This window comes from Astatotilapia calliptera, chromosome 19, assembly GCF_900246225.1.
Source record: "Astatotilapia calliptera chromosome 19, fAstCal1.2, whole genome shotgun sequence".
Classification (NCBI taxonomy): domain Eukaryota; kingdom Metazoa; phylum Chordata; class Actinopteri; order Cichliformes; family Cichlidae; genus Astatotilapia; species Astatotilapia calliptera.
Genome location: NC_039320.1, coordinates 5,750,236 through 5,771,691, shown reverse-complemented (window position 1 = coordinate 5,771,691; position 21,456 = coordinate 5,750,236). Strand labels below are relative to the sequence as shown.

The window sequence follows — 21,456 nt, the reverse complement described above, 5'->3', positions numbered from 1 at the left end:
TGCTATGCTGATGACACCCAGCTCTATCTGTCCATGAAGCCAGATAACACACACCAATTAGTTAAACTGCAGGAATGTCTTAAAGACATAAAGACCTGGATGGCCGCTAACTTTCTGCTTCTTAATTCAGATCAAACTGAGGTTATTGTACTCGGCCCTGAAAATCTTAGAAATATAGTATCTAAGCAGATTCTTACTCTGGATGGCATTACCTTGGCCTCCAGTAACGCTGTGAGGAACCTTGGAGTCATTTTTGACCAGGACATGTCCTTCAACGCACATATTAAACAAATATGTAAGACTGCTTTCTTCCATTTGCGCAACATCTCTAAAGTTAGAAATATCCTGTCTCAGAGTGACGCTGAAAAACTAGTTCATGCATTTATTATTTCCAGGCTGGACGACTGTAATTCATTATTATCAGGTCCTAAAAACTCCCTGAAAAGCCTTCAGTTAATCCAAAATGCTGCAGCAAGAGTCCTGACAGGGACTAGAAAGAGAGAGCAGATTTCTCCTGTTTTGGCTTCACTCCATTGGCTGCCTGTATATCTTAGAGTTCATTTTAAAATTCTCATGTTTGTTTTTAAATGTTTAAATGGTCTTGCCCCAACTTACCTCTCTGAGCTTCTTTGTCCTTACCCACCCCCCAGGTCTGCTCCTGGAGGTACCCAGGTCCAAGAGGAAGCTCAGAGGGGGCGGGGCCTTCTCTGCCCCAGCACATTAGAGAGGCCCCTTCACTGTCCACTTTTACAACACGTCTTAAAACCCATTTTTACTCTTTGGCTCATGACACAGTCTGACCCTGATTTTATTGTTTTAAATGTAATTCTCATCATCATTTTTATACTATTTTATTATTGTTTTTGCTATTTGTGCTAATTTTATTATTTTAAATATCATTTTAATAATTAGCTTATTTTGTTATTTCTTATTTTTTAACATGTTTAATGTATCATTTCTGGCATGTCAAGTGTACAGCACTTTGTGTTCAGCTTGGGGCTGATCTGAAAGTGCTATATAAATAAATTGCTTGCTTGTAGTTGAATGGTAAATGGCCTGCATTTGTATAGCTTTACTCAAGTCTCTAAGGACCCCAAAGCACTTTACACTACATTCAGTTATTCACACACTGGTGATGGTTGTAGCCACAGGCACCCTGGGGCGCACTGACAGAGGCAAGGCTGCCGGACACTGGCGCCACCGGGCCCTCTGACCACCACCAGTAGGCAAACATGGGGTTAGTATCTTGCCCAAGGATATTTGGCATGCAGCCAGGAGGCAGCCTGGGATCGAACCACCAACCTTCTGATTAGTGGCTGACCTGCTCTGCCACCTGAGCTACAGCCAAGCCAGTTGAACAAAGAATCGACCCTAACTCTCCGGTTAGGTTAATAGACAGAAGATCAATAAGTCTGATTAGTAAATCTGTAAGTAGTTAATTATTGGTTTTTAATGTTTTTCAGTCTTGTTTTGTTTTTTTTGTTTCAAATATTTGTTTGGATTTTGAAGCAGAAAAAAAACCCAGACAAAATAAATCAAAACAGGAAGAAGTTTTATTTTGACATTTGAAGAAAACGCGTCATTATTCAAAAGATTCAAATATGACATGTGACCTCAGAAAAAGGTTAAAGTTCAAACCCTGCAATAAATCAAATAAAAAACAAACAAACAACTTTTTATTTATCAACCGATTCAAAGTCCCGAAACACATTCAGTGTCTGAAATCAAAGGTTCAATAAAGTGATTGATTACCAAAGCGTTACCCAGAATGCAGCAGTGATAACGGCAGCTGCGGCCGGACCCTCACCATATCATTGAGTGTAACCATGACTACACAGAAGCTTTGAACCGGCCGTGTCCCCTCCCCCTGTGATGATGATGTCGATGATCTCGTCCTTTCTTTCGTATCGTATCTGTGAAAGAATAAATGAATGGTTCTGTTGGGCCCAGGTGGCTGATCCTGAAAGCCAATTGGATAGTAAGCTGAAGGTGATGCGATGGCCCACCTTTTGTTTTACATCTTGATCGCGGTGGGCAGACTCTCACTGGCTGTGTCCCAATTCAGGGTCTGCACGCTTGAAGTACGCATTTTAAGTGTGATTACGTCACCGCCACGCGACGGCTGTCCCAATTGGAAGTGTACTTCAAATGCATACTCCAAATGCGCCGTCGATTTCCCCAAATATCAAGCGTGGCCCGGTGCATGCTTCGTGGTCCCATATATCCCACAATTCATAGTGCGGCGGTGGGTGTGGATAATTTTGCCGCGAAATATGGCAGAAGGGAGCGGCCGAAGAGTGAACTGTCAAAAGTAAGTACTGAATGTGATGTCAAGAATTTATGTGCGAATGTTTAATAATGAAGAACATTAAAACATTGCTGTTGGCCACATGTCGGCAAAGTGACATTAGTGATGTCTGTACTTTCAGCGTTAACTTGGTTGTAAAGCCATATATATATATATATCATAATAATCTGACAATACTATAATATTGGCCATATTATATTTACATTACCACAGTGAGTTGACTTTAGTCTCATGAACAACATTAACTAATTGTTATTTACTAACTAATCTTAAATGACTGTTCAGCACAGAAATGAAGCCCAACAATCATGTTTTACAGTCCCGTGGTCTCAGCCTCAGATACTCAACTAAAGTGATGTCATGACAAAAATGAATGACCAACAAAACATTTTTTCTCCTTCATTTCTGTCACACAAAGCTGTATGTACCGTTTCTCACGGTTAGTTTCATGGTTGCTAGGCAACCTGAACAGCGCGACGAAGGCTAGACCATCCCATTTCACAAGCCTCTCACTTCCGCACTTCTCGTACTTATAGTACGAGAAGTACGTAGTATGCGTAGTGTGCGTACTTCAAGCGTGCAGACCCTGAATTGGGACACAGCCATGGACTGGTCAGACACAGTGGCAGCTGAGCAGGTCTCCATGTGAGCTGGTGATGACTCTGACTCTGTGATTGGTCAGTCTCTGCAGGTCAGAGGTCAGCCGCAGCAAACGAGGACTCGGCTCAAAGATGACCCGGCTTGGGTCGCTCGGGTCAGGTCTGTAGTACGAGTCCAGAACCTCCAGAGTGTCTAGGCGCCGCAGTCGCTGCAGCTGCAGGAAGTCATCGTCAGACACGTGCTGGTGCCTGAAACAGCGACGGCAGGTTACCATGGAAATCATCATGACACTTACAACAGAGACACTGCGTGTGACGTGTCGGGCTCACCTTATCCGCAGCGTTTTCAGATGAGGGAACAGCTGTGGGAGGAGTCTGATGAGGTCGGACGACGAGCTCCAGGGCTCCAGGTGAAGATGCTCAAGCTGCGGTGCCCGGGCGGAGACCACCCGCAGGTCGTTGGGCTGCAGGTCCACACACAGCGTCAGGCTGAGCAGCGAGGTGGGCAGGAAGTCAGCGTACGATGCCAGGGGGTGGCCTCCTATTGAATATGCAGACATAAGAGAGATGCTCAGATAGACAAATACGAAGGGGGGAAACAGACACTCACCGTGGATGCTGAGGTTGGTTAGGTGTGGCAGTGACGTCAGCCACGTCTGCAGGTGACAGGTGGGTCCAGGTACGGAGTACAGGTGGAACACTGACAGGCTACGGAGGCGGGACAAAGGCTGCAGCGTTTCCTGTGTCACCACGGCGTCATAATTCAGCAGCTGCAAGTCCAGCAGCTGCAATGCGGCGTCACCTGCAGGACGATAAAACACACCTGAGTCATGTGACGTCTGATCTCGCCTGTCTCTGTTCCATCTCAGAGGTGAGGCAGGTCAGCAGGAAGGCAGAACACACCAGTGCCTAACCATCAAGATCAATAATCTAACTATTACATATCTCAGCGAGCGACTGATCCAGGTGTGCCAACCTGTGTGGTGGGCGGGGCTGAAGAAGTCGTGTGGAAGTGTCCTGTAGGTGATCATGGTCCAGGACAGGTGTGTGAGCTCGCTCAGGTGAGCGAGGACACCGCTGAGGGACGGGACCCTTAGGCTGCCGTCGTGGTGCAGCAGTAGCGAGGTCAGACACGTCAACTGACCAACGGTGGCCAACAGGTGAGAGGCAGAACAGGTGAGCTGCACGTTACAGAGGCTGAGCTGCGTCAGCTGCTGACTCAGAGGAAACAGGAAGTCCAGGTTCCTCAGCGGAATGGAACAGGAAGTGACGGACAGTCGCTGAAGCTGGCGGAACAGTCTGAGATCATCCACGCCCCCTTCTCTCCAGTCGTCCAGTCGCAGGCCGCAGAGCGACGGTAGCCAGGCGTGCAGCTGCTTCAGGTGCTTCCTCTTACCTGAGCGCAGCAGCACGTTACCCACGTGCCTCTGAGCCAGGCTACGCCAGAACGAGCGGTTATAGCGCGAGAGGTTCTGCAGCACCACGCTGAAGCCCCTCCACAAGGGGCGGGACTTATCCAGCAGGTGTCTGAAGTATGAGCAGGTGCAGCGCATGCTCAGTTTGTCCCTCCAGGACAGAAAGCTGAACACCTTCAGCCACAACTCGGCCGGAAGCTGCAGCGCCATCTCTCACCTCCGATAATCGATCACGGAGCTACCTGAGCAGCGGCCCTAACGTCATCACAGCCGCAACACCGCCTTTTTGATTAGCTGAGAACGTGTCTATGGTCAGCTCCAACAGTTCTTCTTACTCTGCCTGCGCCTACGTGATATTATTGATTATCGCCAGATTTTAAAAGATCTCCACAGAAAAAGAGAGTCAGTAAAAGTACGGCAGTCCCAGTGTTAGCGCAGGCGCAGTGACACTTACTTACAACATCCGGTCCCAGTGCTGACGTCACGGCCAGTAAGTTTCAGACGTTATTGCGCATGTCAGAGAATTGAAAAGGCTGCATCGTCAGTCACGTGTAAGAGCAGAAAATCAGTTTAAAGTCAGAACATTGCTTCTCGCGCACAGGTGAGTTTACCTGAGGAGTGCCGAGACCGGAAACCAGACACCCGCGGTCAAAGAAGACGACTGGAAGAAAAACCGCCGAAGAAGAAGCTGAGCGGGTGGAGCTGGTCGGAGCTGATCGATCAGATGGAAGGTGGGTGATTGATAATCGATCCACACGTGACTAACCAGCTGATCGATGGCACGCGCAGCAAAAGGTATCAGCTGACTGGCGGAAGCCTTTCCGTTATTAATCAGCGATCACGCGCTCAGGGTCAGAGCTTAGAGACCAAAACGACAACAAAGAGTGACGTCATATGTATACACCTGAGGTCCCTGTAGGATTTCACCTTTGCCTGGAGTCACGTGGACCATAAAGGTGGGCAGCTTGATATCGATTATTGACCAGCAGGAATCATTATCGCTTCAGACCGGCAGCGTTACCATGGTGAAATACCCCCTGACCCGGCTAAAGTCAGGTAAACCCTGAGTTAGCTGGATGAAGTGACCTCTGGCTGCAGTGGATGAGGTCAGTGAAGCCAGACAAGGCAAGAAATCCTGGATATGTTGGACTGGCTTCATGGTGGGTTAGGGTTAGTTACGGTTGACCTTTGACAGCTGAATGATGCAATGAGGTGACTTCCTGAAGGCTGCACATGTTAAAGTAGCATCATGTCTTTGATTGGTCAGTGACGAGGAGCCGCTCATATTTGTTTGTTTTTAATTTGCTTTACTTCATTTTATTAAAATTTTTGACATTTGTATGTTTTTTTTTGTTTGTTTTTTTTAAATGACTTTTTTTTTTTACAAAAAGTTTAGAAATGTTGTCACGTTCTGAGCTGTGAGATCACAGGAAGTGACAGAGGCCGCTGTGAGGCGGCGAGCTGCACGTTGAGAACCGAGGTTTACGCAGGTTTTATGGATTGTCTTGTGTCGCCTGCACGCTCTGTCACTAAAACCATCAACAACAAAATCACGTGACTCTGTTTTCAGGTGACATCTCAGTGACGTCAGCAAACAGGAAGTCTGCTGCGATCACAGGAAGTGCGAGAAAGATCAAAGACAACGCTGCCGACTGGCACAACATGATGCTGCGGTGGGACAGGTTGAATGAGGATGGCTTCATGGCGGTGGAGAGCATCATCAACATGAGGCGGTCAGTTTACTGATGATTTCAGGAATGCCAGGTGTTGATCGATCATGTGATTGATCGATCTGAAATCTGTTTTCAGTGCTCAGAGCGATCAGCTGCTGCTCAACAACTCTTCATCGCCTCCACCCTCTTCCTCATCACAGCACGTGGGCGGAGCCTCCGAGCTGCAGGACAAATGTCTCAAACTGCAGGAAATCGTTGACAAAATGGTGAAGCTTCAAAAAACTTTATTTACACTTAGTTTCAGAGACAAAAACAAAACACTGGTTCAGAATCCAATCAATAATCACACACACACACACACAGAGCAGCTCCATCAGTGATCAACAATCTGAGTGCGGAGAGTAAAAGCTCACACAGACCTTTCAAAAGAAAGTCTGTGTGAGTCTTTTATTGACCACTGAACAAAAGCTGATCAGTATTGATCTTGACTGAGCATGTGACACAGATTAAGGCTCCTCCTCCTTGGGCTGATGCGCACAACTGCTTTACGAAGTTAAACTGAATCTCAGTTTGTTGATTTAAAGTGATGCCATCATCAGGTTCACCTTTTCCCATCTTTCTCTGAGTGAGCTGGATCAGTTAAACCTGAACTCCCAGATAGAGCTAATCAAGCAAGATAATAATCAATAACAGGAATCAGGAAGGAGGCTATCAGTGTTCTGCTGGAGCCTCTGAGCATGCTCATATGACAAGCATTTTACACGTATCATGTGACCGATGAAGGAGCTCTGCTCTGATAGGCTGATCAGGTTTGATTCTGTTCATGAGGACGCGGCGTTTTCAGTGGGAGAAACATTTCGTCACTCTTCCAAGTGACAGAATCAACTTTTTGGGATTCGCTTACCTGGCTCATCGAGCATGCGTCAAGACCTCTAACACTGTGTGACATCATTTCTTGTTTCCTGTCAGGCTGCTGTGGTGACGAAGATGGCTCGTCTGATGACATCACAGCGTGGAGTAGAGGATCTGGAGGCGTTTCAGTTTGGAGCCGAAGGAAGAAAAACTCCTCTGTTTCACAGCTGGAGCACCAGCGAGTTTGGTGAGCAGCGTGGCTGATGGAAACCGTGTAGCAGCTAGGACTGGTCAGATGAAGCTTAATCTTAATTTTACGTTTCACTTTAAATCCGATGATTCAGCCACAGTTTACTGATGGAGCTGTGAGATTAGTTGCCCATAGCAACAGCCTCCAGCCAGATCCGCCCTCTACTCAGATTTTATTCAATTGTTTCTGCTGCGGTTTCTGCTAACACTAACAAATTCCATTAATTCTGCCATTATAGGATAAAAATGCTTAAATTGTGTCAACAATTATAATCTGATCTCATATCAACTTCATGATCAACGATGGCTGTCTGACAGTCATTGAGTAAAACATCAAAGTTTCCAACGATAAAAGACAAATGTGGCTCAGCTTTCACTCAGCTGCCCGCACGCTGAGCAGAGAAGGTTGAAGTCAGAGATGCAGAAGCTGTAAACGATCCAAATAGAGCCACGCGGGATGAGCTGGAACCGGATTCGGTCTGAATCTGTGATCCGAATCCATTTTGGATCTGTTCCGGAGCCTGCGATTCCTTGAAGCAGATCCAAACATGTCGAGGCTCAGACTCGGAACCTTTAAAATGTGGTTAGATGACATTCAGGGACTGAAATGTAATCCGATTACCAGGGCTTTAATAGTTTTGCAATTTTCATTAGTTTTTATTTTGATTTAGTTTTGACTTCAGATTTTCAATTTTATATCAGTTTTAATTAGTTTTTACCAATTGTTTGCTAGTTTAGTTTAGTTTTTATTTTTTTGAAAATCCTTAGTTTCAGTTTAGTTTTGATTAGTTTCAGTTATAGTTTTAGTTGTGTTTGCAATAATTAAGTGTAACAAAATCCCAGTTTCATCATATCAGTCATTCTCTTCTGCTTATCCTTGGGTATGTTGCTATTCCAGCTACCATACCCTGCACCCTGCACAGGTCGCCTGTCTGTCGCAGGGCTAACACGCAGAGACAGACAACTCACATTCCCACCTATGGGTTCTTTAAATAAATAAAAAATAAATAAATAAATAAATAAAGGCAGATGAACAACCATTGATACCAGGCAACTATAAAATGTATATCTTGGCCCCAATGAGACTATTAACTCTTGCACCACCGGGTGTTCGTAATTTTGGTTCAAGTGAATTGATAAACTTTTTGAAGGCAATTGACTCACATAGTTATGTAGATATCCCCGTCCTGTTGTCTCGGGATGCATCACGCTGCCTTGCCTGGGGTTAGCTTCTGTTTTCTGGGGATGAGGGTTGAGTGTGCTCCCTTACCTTCTCAAGGTAAGCTAGGTTAGTCTTCTTGTGTGAGCTTTTCAAGTGCACTTTAAGGTTTGTGGGATTTTTTCCCTTTAGAAATGTCCCTCATAATTTGTCTCTTTCCACTACAAGACACGTGCTTTATCCAAAACACAGTCATACTCAAAGTAATCCCAAATTGGACTCTGGCGCTTTCTCCCGACTTTTCCTGACATGATTCTGCGCGTGGACGGAGCAGCACAGACGACTCGACTAACGTACTGCCACCTGCTGGCATAATGAGACACGGCAAGAAAAAAAAAACCTGGAAACTAAACTTCATTTTCACCCTTGACTATTGTATGACACGCACACATCAATGAAAACTAAACACATTTTTGCTATAAATTCAGTTAAAAACAAAAAAAGGAAAACTAACTAAGATTATTTCCGTTAACAAAAATGTTTTTTCACTTCTAGTTTTCGTTATTTCGTTAGTTTTCGTTAACGATAATAACTTTGCCGATTACAATCAGACTGTCTGCGGCAGCCTTGAAACGTCACGGTCTCAGTTTAAGAGTCTAAAAGTCATCTGAACTCATCTTCACTCAGATATTCTCCAGCGGTGACTATGATAAATGATCGATCGGTGATTAGAGTGTAACACAGTAAACGTTTGCAATGTAGGAAACTGACAGCGTCACTGTCCACAGAGTCACGGAGATGATAGATCTGTGATGTCATCACTGTCTCTGTCCTGATACATTGATTACTGATTGACTGTCAGAGCTTCGTGCTAAACACAAAAATAACAAACTAACATAAATGTGAGACTTCAGCGTTTGTAAAGACTTCTGCAGACTGTCTCCCCCGAGCTCCAACTTCATGAATCTGAGGTCAGTCAGCTGATTCAGGTGCAGCAGGAGGGGAGGAGTCATAGTCGACGTTAACTCTCTTTCTCCCTCATCTCGAGGTTAAAAGACTCAGTTGTAACTGAACCTGCTTCCTGTAACGTGCCCCTGAGTGAGGCAGCACACTACCTGTCCTGTCGTGGAGCTGCATGCTGTGATCCCTTTGGGTGATTGTTTAATTTGTGTTTCAGGTGAAATCTCTCAGGTGCTGCTCGACTCGTTCCGTCAGGAGCTCCTCTTAAAGCAGACAATCCTACAGGAAGTGGCTCACACGGTGACCTCTGACCTCTGCATGGTCTTTCTGTCCTGCTGGCTCCATCAGCCGTTCATTCCCACGCAGAGCAGACTCAGGCTGGAGGCGTTGCTGCTGGAGACTGGGCACCGCCCACTGTGAGACCATCAGCCCTGTTGGAGATGAAGCACATGAAAGAGTCGCAACAGAGGAACGCCAGACTGATGAGTGACTCTATTGATCATCCATTAAACCTGATGCAGGTGTGACCCTGGCTCCACCTCGATGAAGGAGACTCACTCAGCCCCTTTTTTGTTTGAGATCACAGGCAATAAACTGATCAACACGTGACCTGTCATCAGCACAGCGGAGCTCACCTGTCGCCTCACCTGTACTTGTGTGGCTTAATTCTGATGACATCATTAATATTAAACATCTCCACAAAGAACTTACCCGCTCAAGGGTTTGGTTGCCGTGGCGATGTTATGTTTGAAGCGTTTTTGTTTTTTCTTGTTACATCACGGATTGATGGCAAGTTTGTTCAAACCGGAAGTGACACACCTGGTCAGACTCTGCATGAGCCACCTATAGCGATGGCGTCTGGGTGCTGAAGCCCACAGCCCGCCCTTTATGGATGTGATGCGTTTATGTGCCTGAAATAAAGACGGAGGTCTTTGTACACATGAAAAGTGTACAATAAAGTTGTTTCAAATCTGCTGTGTGTGTTTTAAATTTTCAGTGGAAGCACAAGGTGGACATCCCTGGTTAGAGGGTTGACAGGTGTGTGCGTGAGAACACAGACGCTTTGAGGTGGGTGGAGTTCAGCTTAGTTTATTGGGAGGAACAGGAAACACTCGAACAGGACAACGTTTTTTCCCTCTGTTCTCGTGTCGGTTCTCCAAATGTTCTCATCCCGTTTGGAGAACGTGTTGTGTGAATTTTATAAAAAGTAATAAAATAGTGCAACTTTTTAAACTTTATCTACATATGAACATCCAACGGATCACTTCACGGTCAACGAGTCCAGACACAAAGTTTACACATTCACAGCCAATCAGGAGTCCAGGAAACCAGGGAGGCTGCTGATGACATCATCACAGGTGGCACTAAACGAGCCAATCAGATGCACTGTACAGAGCCCGGAGTCTGCAGAACACGCTACTGCACCTGGATGAAGGTGAAACCACCTGTCGCCATGACGCCATCCCTCTGGTTTCTGAAGTCATGGCGAACATCATCAACAGGAGCTTCAGTCTGAACCAGAAATGACCGGACCTAAGTTTCCAGGTACGGTCTGGGGTCAGGTTAACGGAGTTGTTCGTCCTGTTGTCCTCAGCAGGGCGGAGTCAGAGCAGGCGCCCCCTGCAGGTGGCAGTGTTTACTACAGCTGTAAAGTCCAGCAGAAACCTGAGGGGGGCGCCGAAGGTGCAGGATGGTGTCAAGTACGTCTGTCTGCAGCACTGCCTCACTCCACCTTACAAGTCAGCGTGGTACAGACCAGGTGCTGGTTCCGGTCCAGGTGTTTACTGGGGGGCTTTGGCTCCGTCGGACGCCTCAATGCCCAGCAGGGCCTGGACCGCCTCCAGCGGCACGCCCTCCGGGGTCTGAATGTGCATGGTGGTTCCATCTGGCCCGTTAACGATCACAATCCCGTCTGAGCCCGGTTCTGCCAGCTGCACCGTCAGCCCCTCCGTCTGGATGTAGATCTCCTCGCCCTCCTGCACCTCTTTGGCCTCCGTGGGGCCCAACTCAGGGTGGGAGGGGCTTAGAGTCTGGATCAGGCTGGATTCAGGGTTGATGACAGATCCGGCTGTAGGGGTGGGCTCAGATGACTTTGTGTTCGTGGGGTCACTGGGACCTGAACCCAGAGCTTTCTCCAGCTCCGTCACCCGGGGTCCGATGTCTGTCGAGCTTGACGCCTGATCCTGGTGGATGTCATGGTCCTCACCTGGGGTCACTTCCATAGGGGTGTCAGGGGGAGCCTGTGAGGAGCTGTGAGAAACACATTGCAGTGCAGTGAGACAGGAGCGCTTTCCACAAGTGACCTCACCTGAACTCGATTTTCTAGAAATGGCCGAGTAAAAATACATTCGCCACATTACGGAAACCCTGACCTCACAGGTAACCTGTGATCACATCGTCACCTCAGGGCGTGGCTACCATGCACATGTACTCAGCAAACAGGAGGTAGAGACAGCTCACCTGGAGGAGTCAGCAGAGACTGTCAACAGTCTGGTTCCCTCTGGAATCACGAGAGGAGCGACAGAGACCGAGCAGGACTTCAGAGGGGTCACAGAGGTCACCGCGGTCCCACCTGGTCGGACGACATGCAGAGAGATTAAGAAAGCAGAGATAGATGTTTTATCTGTAATTTAGCTGTAGATTAGGACATTCCAGCCATACCTGTTTTTGGCGTCTCGAGGCCATTGTGATGCACGGGGACGCTGTTCTCCATCTTGAACCTCTTGGATGGCGGCAGCATCTTAGAGTTCTGGGAAGGAGACTGATGCGGATTAGAACCGTACCTCTAATCTTCAGGTAAACCTCAGTGAGAAGCTGTGGTCGACCTCATTGTCAGCTACGACTCTAAAGCTGTGATTGGCTGCTTAGACTGACCGCCCGACCGTGCGGGGACGTAGGCTTATCTTGTTATAACAACTTGGATGCAGGTGTGCTTACCTCCATGTATCGCACGTTCTTATTTGTTGAACTGGAGCCAGGAGACGCTCCAGGAACCACCTTCATCCTGTTCACCTCGTCCAGGATCCCTAGAGACCTGGCCACCTGAAACACAGCACGGTCTGGGTCACCTGTACGCCGCAGGGTCCACTTGTAACAGGCGTTCTGATGTCAGCATGGGCCTCACCTCTATGTTCCTGATTTCCAGGGGCGTGGCTCCACCCTGCGGGCTGCTGATGTAATCCTGGGCGGCCTGCCTCACCTGAGCCTGCAGGGACTCGAACTCACGGTAAATGTCTGGGAAATGAGTTCGACCCAGACCGCCGCGCTCCACCTGGAACAGCCAGGGCACATGATACACTGCAATAGCTGCACATCATTTACAGAGAAAATAAGAGTCAGTGCGATGAGAGAGCAGCTCAGTTTAAACTGTCAGCTGTTTGGAATAACATGCTCCACTGTCTTGTGCTCACATAATTTGCTCTGGCATTAATAAAGTATTCTGATTCTGAGCCCCTGATGATGTCACAGATCCTGGCAGGTGTGGATAAAGGTTTGTCCTTCGTGTGTGCGTACCTTTGCCAGCATTAGCTCCCACAGACTCATCACTTTGGTCAGACGAGGAAGAACGATGTCCATCAGCTCCTCATCCTCGCACTGCTCCACCACCTGTGAGCGACGTGATAGGACACTCAGGTGTTAGCGCATTAGGTGACTACACATAAATCAATATTTTTGAAGACCTTTACTCTGAAAGGAGCTGCTTCCTCCACCTTACCTCCTCTAGACGCTCTCGTCTTCTCTCTACCTGCTGCTCTGCTGTTACCATGGTAACACCCAACTTTGGAGGTCGACCACGACGACCTCTCCTACTCACGAGGCCCACAGTCACCTGCGAAAAATGAGCAATCAGATTCACCTGAGTGCTAACAGAGCAGGACGAGGTTTCTGTGCAAACTACTGTACAGGTGAGCTCACCTGGACAAGTGACAGATGTAGTCAAAGCTCTAATAAGAGTTGAACAAAGGTCTATTTACAGCAAAGCATCCCCGACAGCGCGTGAGGTCGCATATTGTGCCGTTTGTCCCATCGCAGACACCGTACAAAGAATGATTACTGTGTTTTGCCATTTTGTAGGACGATACTACTTTGTTGCTTTTATTTTGAAGGCAACATTTATCCTTTTTCAATTCAAGTGTGTCTGTGCGTGCATGAATGCAGCTTCACTGTAAATGTGTCAGAGCCCATGTTTCTGAGAAATGTGAGTTTTCTGAGAGATGAAAGTACTTTAGTTTGAATTAGAGCTGGGCGATAGAACGATCACGATATGTGTTGCGAAATAACTTTTTCTCGATAGAAAAATTTAACTATTGTGATAGGCCTCGTCTCTTGTCCTCTTAAAAAAAAAAAAAAAGAACAGCCAATCCACATTAAGTAGTGCAGAGCCAAACCAATCACAGCCGCAGCGTCACGTGACTTGTTACGTACAGCACAAGTGCCAAGCCGCACATGTGTATTTGTTTGGGAAGCAGCCAGCCGCCGTGCCGCCCGGGTAATGGAGGAAACGAGTGTGGCGACTAGAGAAAAATCAACTGAGCGTGAGCGAAGAGAAAACCGATGATGGTTCCAATGCGGAGAGATTGTCGAACGGAAGAGCCATAGAAGTTCCGTAGTGTGAAGGTATTTCAGCTATTTCAAGTCTGACAAAAAACAGAGTAGCGCGCACTGTAAATGTGCCGAAAGCAAGTCTGGAAATACAATAAAGCGGTGCATGCTCAGGCTCTGACTGGAAGCGCTAATTCGTCATTCGTCTTTTGTCAGACTAAAGTAACTGTTAAAACAGTTTGAAAAGCTAAGCTATACAACGAGGGGAGATTGAGAATTTCCTTTTAGTTCTCAGTTTATTTGATATTGACAAAAGTTAGTCAGTTTTGTCTGTTCTTCTGTAAAACAAACTAAGATTTATTTTTAGAATTAATATTTTGTTTCTAAGTGGAATTGACAATTTAGTCTGTTTCGTTTGTTCTATTTTGAAACTTAAACGCTTTAGCGGCTGCCTTTTGTGTAGTTTGCAATATTTGCCTTTATTTATCTGAAAAAGTCTCATGTTCCTTAAGTACATCTACCCTGTTGAACTTATTATGGGAAATAAATATTTAAATCAAAACAAGCTGCTGATTATTTCACATTTTACTTGTGAGCAACGGCACATTTAAATCTTACAAATATAGTTATTTGGCTTATATCGTGATAGATATCGTTATCGCCTGGAAATTTTAAAAAAAACATATCGTGATATGAAGAAAATATTATATCGCCCAGCTCTATTTTGAATTGGGATAAAGCACACCTGGAACACCAGGTGAAGTGACAAAGGAGCAGGCAGCAGTGCACTCTCTGCCAGGGACCTCTGAAGCACACGCAAGGTGAAGTGAGTGAACTGAAGCGGGTTACAAAGCAGCAGTTGTTTGTGCCAGGAGTAAAAATGAACTGAGTCACAGCTGGAGTTTTGTTCTTCACTCAAAGAGGAAGAAGCTTCTGCTTCGCAGTGTCACCTGTGTGCTCTCCACTGCAGACATTGAGCCCGACTGTAATGTTGCAGGGAGCAAATTTCTCTCCCTGAACAAGAACAAAGAGCTGAAAAGCTGAAGTCCTTCAACTACAACAGAACAGCGACGGCACTTTCACAGTCTGGGAACGATGATGACCGGCTAGCTGTAACATGAACTCTCACCGGCAGCCGTTCATCACTTTCATACTCCATGAGCAATCTCACCTTAGGAGGCGGCCCCAGTGACCGTCCCCGCCCTCGTCCCCGCCCCCTGCCTCGCCCTCGTCCTCGGGGACGGCCGGGGCCCCGATGATGGAGGCCTCTGAGTCCTACAGCTGCTGCTGGACCCCCCTCCACCTGCAGACGGACAACAGTCAGCTTACTGTCGACAGCTGTTATTATCCTGAATGTTTGATCTCCAGAAAGGGCTAACCAGCCATAATTAGCTGGTTAGTTAACAGCTTATTAACTGTACAGACAATAAGAAAATAAACTGTAGGATGACAGATCTCTGCTGTGATTGGTGGATGATTTCTCACTTTATTTGTTGCCGTGGCCGCAGGTTTGTCATCCTTATTTTTCTCCTCCTCCTCCTCCTCCTCCTCATTGACGCCGACTGTTGCCGTTTCCTCTGATTGGCTGTTGTCTGGACCCGGTGGGTCGCCAGGTGGCTCTGGCTCCCCGTGGGTCGGGTTCAGTTTGTAGTGGCGGTTCAGGCCGCCAGCACCGATGTAGGCCTTGTCGCAGGTCTGGCAGCGGTGGGACCGAGACTTGTGGCTGTAGGTGAGGGAGCTGCCGGGCGTGGCGCCATCCTTCCTGCTGCCCTCGCCGTCCTCCTCCTCCACGCTCATGTCAGAGTAGTCGTCTGAGTCGGACTGGTGACTTTCGGCGAGGTCCTCTGTCTTTATGAACTTGTAGTCTTTGGCTTTGTACTTCGGTGGTCTGGAGACCCGCCCGGACCGGGTTTGGACCTTCATTGCTTTTTTCTCCCTCTTCTTTGCCTTCTTCTCCTTCTCTTTTTGCTCACTTCTGTCCTTAGTGGGAGGGGCTGTAGAGGGCGTGGCCACCGTGACACATTGTGCAGCAGGCGCGGCGGTCTGTACTGGGACTGTCGTGACTGTGACAGGTGGTTTAATGGGACTTTTACGGGCAGCAGTCATCGTGCCGTTAGCAGGTGTTTTAATTAATGGAAAGCTAACAGTTTTAGCCACAGTAGTGGGTGGAGTCTTAATTATTGAAGGGATTGGGGTCTTAACAGTGGGTGCCGTGGACACTCTGATTGGTGTTGCCGTGGGTTTCTGACCTACGCTGGAGGCAACTGATGCCGTCTGGCCTGTCAGCTTGTGGACCAATGGTAGCAGTGAGCCGACCACGGGGGCGGGGCTCTGTAGCAGCAGCTGGATGGGCGGGTCTCCAGGATTCTGCTGCAGGAAGAACTGCTGACCCTCCTGACCAACCACGGGCTGGATGTGGATAATCTGAGTGCTGCTCACGCTGCCATTGGCTGACAGCTTCACTTGCGGCTGAGTGACCGACTTCTGCTGGGTGGCGGAGCCAGGCTTCACTTCCTGTTTGGGAGGCACCTGGATCTGGATCCTAACGGGCTCCGACTGGAAGGACAGACACACAGAAAGTAGATCAAAACACACGATGAGTGTGATTATTCAGAGATTTTTTACCATGGCAACATTAAGATCACAAACTGAGTTGATGAAGAAGTTGGTTTAAGGATTCCTGAAGAGTGTATGGATAATGAAAATGGACTGATGAGTTCTTATGTCAGTGTGAAGCATTTAAAAGTTCTAAGGGCTCCAAATGTGAAAATTCACAACCAAACCCGTTTTTTATGTTTCTGAACCTGAAGTTGAAAAACTAACCGTGTGGTTAAGTAAACAGCAGGTAAACATGTTCATAAACATGGAGACGGCAGCCCACTGCGAGCTGCTGCTGTCACGCCTCACCTGCATCACCTGTCCAGGCCCCAATCGAGTTGGACTTTCTCAGCATGGATCTTCCTCCATGTAGCTCTTCATTTGCAATTCCACTCCCATCACACTGCTTTCTGCTTTCCAACTTCCCTCTGTCACTGATATTTCAGATTTCATCTGTAATTCAAAACCTTCTCCTTGTCAGCGAGACCCCATTCCTACAGTTCTGGTCAAGGCCTGTCTACCCTCTTTGCTTCCCCTCATACAGTGATGTCAATACGTATTTGATCACCCTGTGATTTTGCAAGTTCTCTTATTTAGAAATCATGGAGGGGTCTACAATTTTCAGCATAGGTGCATTTCCATTGTGAGAGACAGAATCTAAAAAGAAAAAATCCAAAAATCACATTGTATGATTTTTGAACAATTTATTTGTGAATTACTGTGTCACGTATTTGACCACTTGCTTATCAGCCAGATTTCTGACCCTCAAAGACCTGTTATTTTGCTTTCAAATAGTCCAGCTACACTCTACACTCATAGCGCGGCTCAGCCAAACTCCAGTTTGCGGCAATGGCGGCCGCCACTAAGATTTAAAATTAATCATCTACAGGGTGGGCCATTTATATGGATACACCGTAATAACATGGGAATGGTTGGTGATATTAAAGTCCTGTTTGTGGCACATTAGTATATGTGAGGGGGCAAACTCCTCAAGATGGGTGGTGACCATGGGGGCCAATTAGAAGTCGGCCATCTTGGATACAACTTTTGTTTTTTCAATAGGAAGAGGGCCATGTGACACATCAAACTTATTGGTAATGTCACAAGAAAAACAATGGTGTGCTTGGTTTCAACGTAAATGTATTCTTTCATGAGTTATCTATAAGTGTCTCATTGTTCACAGCCATTGACAGGTCGAAGAGGTCAACACGTGAGGAGCGGTTCGAAATTGTGTTGATATCTGGTGAACGCAGTAATCGGGTCATTGCAGCAGATTTCAATGCAAGACACCCTACGAGACCACCCATCTCCCATGCTACAGTTAGCAAACTGCTTGCTAAGTTTCGTGAAACTGGTTCAGTGTTGGATTTGCCAAAATGTGGATGCAAGAAAACTGTCACTAATGAAGAAACATCAGTGGCTGTCCTAGCTTCATTCAGCAAGAGCCCACAGCGTAGCACTCGCTGCATGTCACAGGAGAGTGGCATTAGTCAAACATCCCTTCAGCGGGTATTAGCTACTCACAAATGGCACCCTTACAAACTCCAGCTACTGCAGCATCTCAACGAGGATGACCCAGATCGGCGCACAGAATTTGCAGAATGGGCAAAACAAAAATTGAAACAGGACCCTCAGTTCACACAGAAGATTCTGTTCAGTGATGAGGCAAACTTTTATGTGAATGGTGAAGTTAACAAACAAAACCACCGCTATTGGTCTGACACTAACCCACATTGGATGGATCCCTCCAAGACTGTTGGAACAACAAAAGTGATGGTTTGGTGTGGTATGTGGGGTACAACGATAGTGGGTCCATTCTTCATCAATGGAAACCTCAAGGCCACTGGATATTTGAAATTGCTACATGATGATCTGTTTCCCTCTTTATGCACTGAAGCTGGCATGTTCCCTGAGTTTTTCCAGCAAGATGGTACACTACCACATTATGGGTGCCAGGTCCGAGCATTCCTAGATGAACAGTTTCCTGGAAAGTGCATTGGTCGTCGTGGGCCAGTTGAATGGCCCCCAAGGTCTCCCGATCTGACCCCCTTAGACTTTTGTCTTTGGGGTCATCTGAAGGCAATTGTCTATGGTGTGAAGATACGAGATGTGCAGCACCTGAAACTACGGATACTGGATGGCTGTGCTGGCATTTCTCCTGCGGTGTTGCTATCAGTGTGTGAAGAGTGAGAGAAGAGGGTTGCATTGACAATCCAAAACAATGGGCAGCACATTGAACACATTTTATAAGTGGTCAGAAACTTGTAAATAACTCATGAAAGAATAAAGTTACGTTGAAACCAAGAACACCATTGTTTTTCTTGTGACATTACCAATAAGTTTGATGTGTCACATGGCCCTCTTCCTATTGAAAAAACAAAAGTTGTATCCAAGATGGCCGACTTCTAATTGGCCACCATGGTCACCACCCATCTTGAGGAGTTTGCCCCCTCACATATACTAATGTGCCACAAACATGACTTTAATATTACGGTGTATCCATATAAATGGCCCACCCTGTATTCTTAACTTACCACTGGAACTGTTCCTGTTTCCTTCAAAGTTGCTGCCGTCACCCCAATATTGAAAAAAAAAAACAACAAAAAAAAACCAAAAACAAAACGGGTCTAGACCTCATAAATTTTGACAATTTTTGTCCTTTTTCCAATCTACCATTCCTCTCAAAAATTCTCAAGAAGATAGTTGCCACAACTCCACTCACACTTAACTAACAATAATCTGTATGAATAGTTCCAGTCTGGTTTTCTGGTTTAATTATGATTCTGCTCTCCCCCCATCCTCCCTCACCCTCTGTTTAGCCGAACTAAATTCATGGTTCTCTTCTAATTTTCTTAAACTCAACAGTAACAAATCCGAGCTTATCTTGGTCGGCTCTAAATCAACATTATCCAGAACCAACAGTTTCTCTATTACAATCAATACTCAATCAAAAAATAAAACTCCATTTCTTCCTCTGTGAAAAGCTTGGGTGTCATCCTCGACAGTACTCTATCTTTCAATTCCCACATCAATAATGTCACTCGGTCTGCATATTTTCAATTGTGCAACATTAATCGTCGCCGCCCTTTTCTCTCCCCACATGCCGCTGCCATTCTTGTCCATAGCCTTGCTTCTTTTTGGTCTTACTCAAAAATCCATCCACAAGCTCCAATGGGTCCAGAACTCTGCTGCCCGTATTATCATCAGGACCCCTTCTATCCATCACATCACTCCTGTCTTGCAGCAGCTTCATTGGCTCCCGGTCAAATATCGCATCAATTTCAAAATGCTTCTGTATACATTTAAGGCTATTCGACATCTCTCCCTCTCTCTGATTTGGTTCAGATCACCATTCCATCTCGGTGTCTTAGATCTTCTTCTCTCTCTGTCCCCTCTCCCCGTCTTGCCACCATGGGGAGCAGGGCTTTCAGCTGCTCGACTCTGGAACTCCCTTCCTCCTGATATAAGAAATATCACTTCATTCTCTCTTTTTAAGTCTAGACTCAAAACTCACTTGTTCAAAACAGCTCATCCCACATAACACTCTGCTATTTCAAATGTGTTTTATGTCTTATGATTGTGTAAATTGCTTGCTTTTATTATTCTGCTGTGTACAGTGTCCTTGAGTGCTCTGAAAGGCGCTTTCAAATAAAATGTAGTATTATCATTATTTTTATTATTATGTGACCCACCTTTTTCTGGATCAAGGGGATCGAGCTTCCCGTCTGCATGGCCACCTGCTGGGCCACGCTCTTCAGCTGCTGGGAGGCGTTGTTCGGGCCTTTCAGGTTCTGCTGGGAGACCTGGATCTGCTGCTTTGGGACCTGCTGCTGTGACACCTGGACCTGCTGCTGTGACACCTGGACCTGCTGCTGCTGGGACTTGGTGACCTGGTTGATGACCTGCTGCAGCTGACTCGGATCCAGAGCTGCGCTGTGAGCCGGTTTGATCAGCTGGCCCTGCTGGAGCAGCTGGGCCGCCTCGGTGTCGGAAACCTGGACCACCTGCTGCTTGGTGAGCTGCTCCAGCAGCGCCTGCTGCTCCTCTGCCGTCAGCCCGGAGCTCTCCACCAGACTGCCGTCTGGCTGCACGTACAGGATGGTGGTGTTAGCCAGGTCGGTGAACTCCGTGGCCACCAGAATGCTCTGCTCCTCCGGCTGGCTCGGCAGTAGCTCCGCCAGCTGAGCCCCGGACGCCACCGGTACACTGTGGCCCAGCTGGTCGCCCTCCGTGCCGGACACGGGCTTCAGATTGCCGCTCTGGTTGCCGGCCGCCGCTACGTTCTCCCCGGGCTTGCTGCTGTGAGCAGCGGGGGTTGCTGGTGAGCCGTCCCCGGGCTGGGCGCTCAGGGCGGTGGGGGGCTGATCCGCGGCCCCCGACGACTCCGGGGCTGTTATTGTTCTGTCACCCTCGCTGTCCGCCATTTTGGCTGTGAGGTTGGAGTCAGTGCAGACACTCGGGGGATGAAACCAACCGGATCGATCGATCGATTACACCGAATAAATACTGATTTATGGACGTTGTGTGTGCACGAAGCAGAAACGCTCCGCGGGGATGAAGGACGACATTAACGGGAGCAGTGATACCGGGAGCGCTGACGGTTAGCGGGGGGAGATTTGAACTAGCCTAGCTTAGCCCGAGCAGGAGCGGGAGCGCGCATTTCCCGGAGCGGATCCAGTGTTTCACCGTGAAAAGATCCGGCGTGGGTCATCTTTAAAAAAGTTTAAAATCACTTTAAAAGTGTGTAAAATCACAGCCGAGTTTAGTTCACTGAAGATTAATAGAAAATAAAATCGCATTTACATTAAAGATACCCTAAGCGTTTTAAAATAAAGACATTTTGACGAAAAGCTGTTTGTGAGCAAACAGCACATTATGATTGATTAGAGAGTTTTGTATACCGGATATTTCACTAATTTCATCTTTATATTGATTTACTTTTATAAATGTATCTCCAGAAAACACATACACAAAATCAAGTTAAATTAATCCAGTCATTCATTTTTCACCAGTTTTACTCGTCTGTTCCAGTTAAAAATATTTGTTAATCTGATCCAGTTTCCTTGTTTTCCAGTCAGCTGTCGTCGAGTTTCCGTTTCCG

General features: G+C 46.9%; 3 protein-coding genes and 1 long non-coding RNA gene across 8 annotated transcripts; 1 reads left to right on the top strand and 3 right to left on the bottom strand.

The window, feature by feature from the left end:
- Positions 1-1,535: 1,535 nt before the first annotated feature.
- On the bottom strand, positions 1,536-2,096 carry LOC113012466 (uncharacterized). The gene is made up of 2 exons (XR_003270700.1): positions 2,007-2,096; positions 1,536-1,913 (listed from the first exon to the last, which is right to left on the bottom strand). It is a non-coding gene; the product is annotated as an uncharacterized LOC113012466 (long non-coding RNA).
- Positions 2,097-2,797: 701 nt separating this feature from the next.
- LOC113012750 (uncharacterized) lies at positions 2,798-4,551 on the bottom strand. 2 transcript variants are annotated; one of them, XM_026153071.1, is made up of 4 exons: positions 3,884-4,551; positions 3,518-3,709; positions 3,238-3,448; positions 2,798-3,156 (listed from the first exon to the last, which is right to left on the bottom strand). In XM_026153071.1, the coding sequence occupies exons 1-4, from the start codon at positions 4,530-4,532 to the stop codon at positions 2,922-2,924; spliced, it is 1,287 nt and encodes a 428-aa protein (XP_026008856.1). In that variant the 5' UTR covers positions 4,533-4,551; the 3' UTR covers positions 2,798-2,921. The 2 variants fall into 2 exon arrangements, with proteins under 2 accessions (XP_026008856.1, XP_026008855.1); XM_026153070.1 differs by having other exon boundaries at positions 3,238-3,709.
- On the top strand, positions 4,541-10,190 carry cinp (cyclin dependent kinase 2 interacting protein). Of its 3 annotated transcripts, XM_026153073.1 has the most exons (6): positions 4,541-4,812; positions 4,924-5,053; positions 5,893-6,055; positions 6,132-6,261; positions 6,965-7,094; positions 9,433-10,190. In XM_026153073.1, exons 2-6 carry the CDS (start codon positions 5,047-5,049, stop codon positions 9,633-9,635), a joined length of 633 nt encoding a protein of 210 aa, XP_026008858.1. In that variant the 5' UTR covers positions 4,541-4,812; positions 4,924-5,046; the 3' UTR covers positions 9,636-10,190. The 3 variants fall into 3 exon arrangements, with proteins under 3 accessions (XP_026008858.1, XP_026008859.1, XP_026008857.1); XM_026153074.1 differs by lacking the exons at positions 4,541-4,812; positions 4,924-5,053 and adding an exon at positions 5,060-5,278; XM_026153072.1 differs by lacking the exons at positions 4,541-4,812; positions 4,924-5,053 and adding an exon at positions 5,286-5,482.
- Positions 10,191-10,288: 98 nt separating this feature from the next.
- On the bottom strand, positions 10,289-21,226 carry znf839 (zinc finger protein 839). Of its 2 annotated transcripts, XM_026153069.1 has the most exons (11): positions 20,201-21,226; positions 20,048-20,164; positions 15,243-16,313; positions 14,929-15,060; positions 12,931-13,044; positions 12,729-12,821; positions 12,340-12,486; positions 12,153-12,257; positions 11,877-11,964; positions 11,676-11,787; positions 10,289-11,465 (listed from the first exon to the last, which is right to left on the bottom strand). In XM_026153069.1, the coding sequence occupies exons 1-11, from the start codon at positions 20,777-20,779 to the stop codon at positions 10,997-10,999; spliced, it is 3,027 nt and encodes a 1,008-aa protein (XP_026008854.1). In that variant the 5' UTR covers positions 20,780-21,226; the 3' UTR covers positions 10,289-10,996. The 2 variants fall into 2 exon arrangements, with proteins under 2 accessions (XP_026008854.1, XP_026008852.1); XM_026153067.1 differs by having other exon boundaries at positions 20,048-21,226.
- Positions 21,227-21,456: the final 230 nt, after the last annotated feature.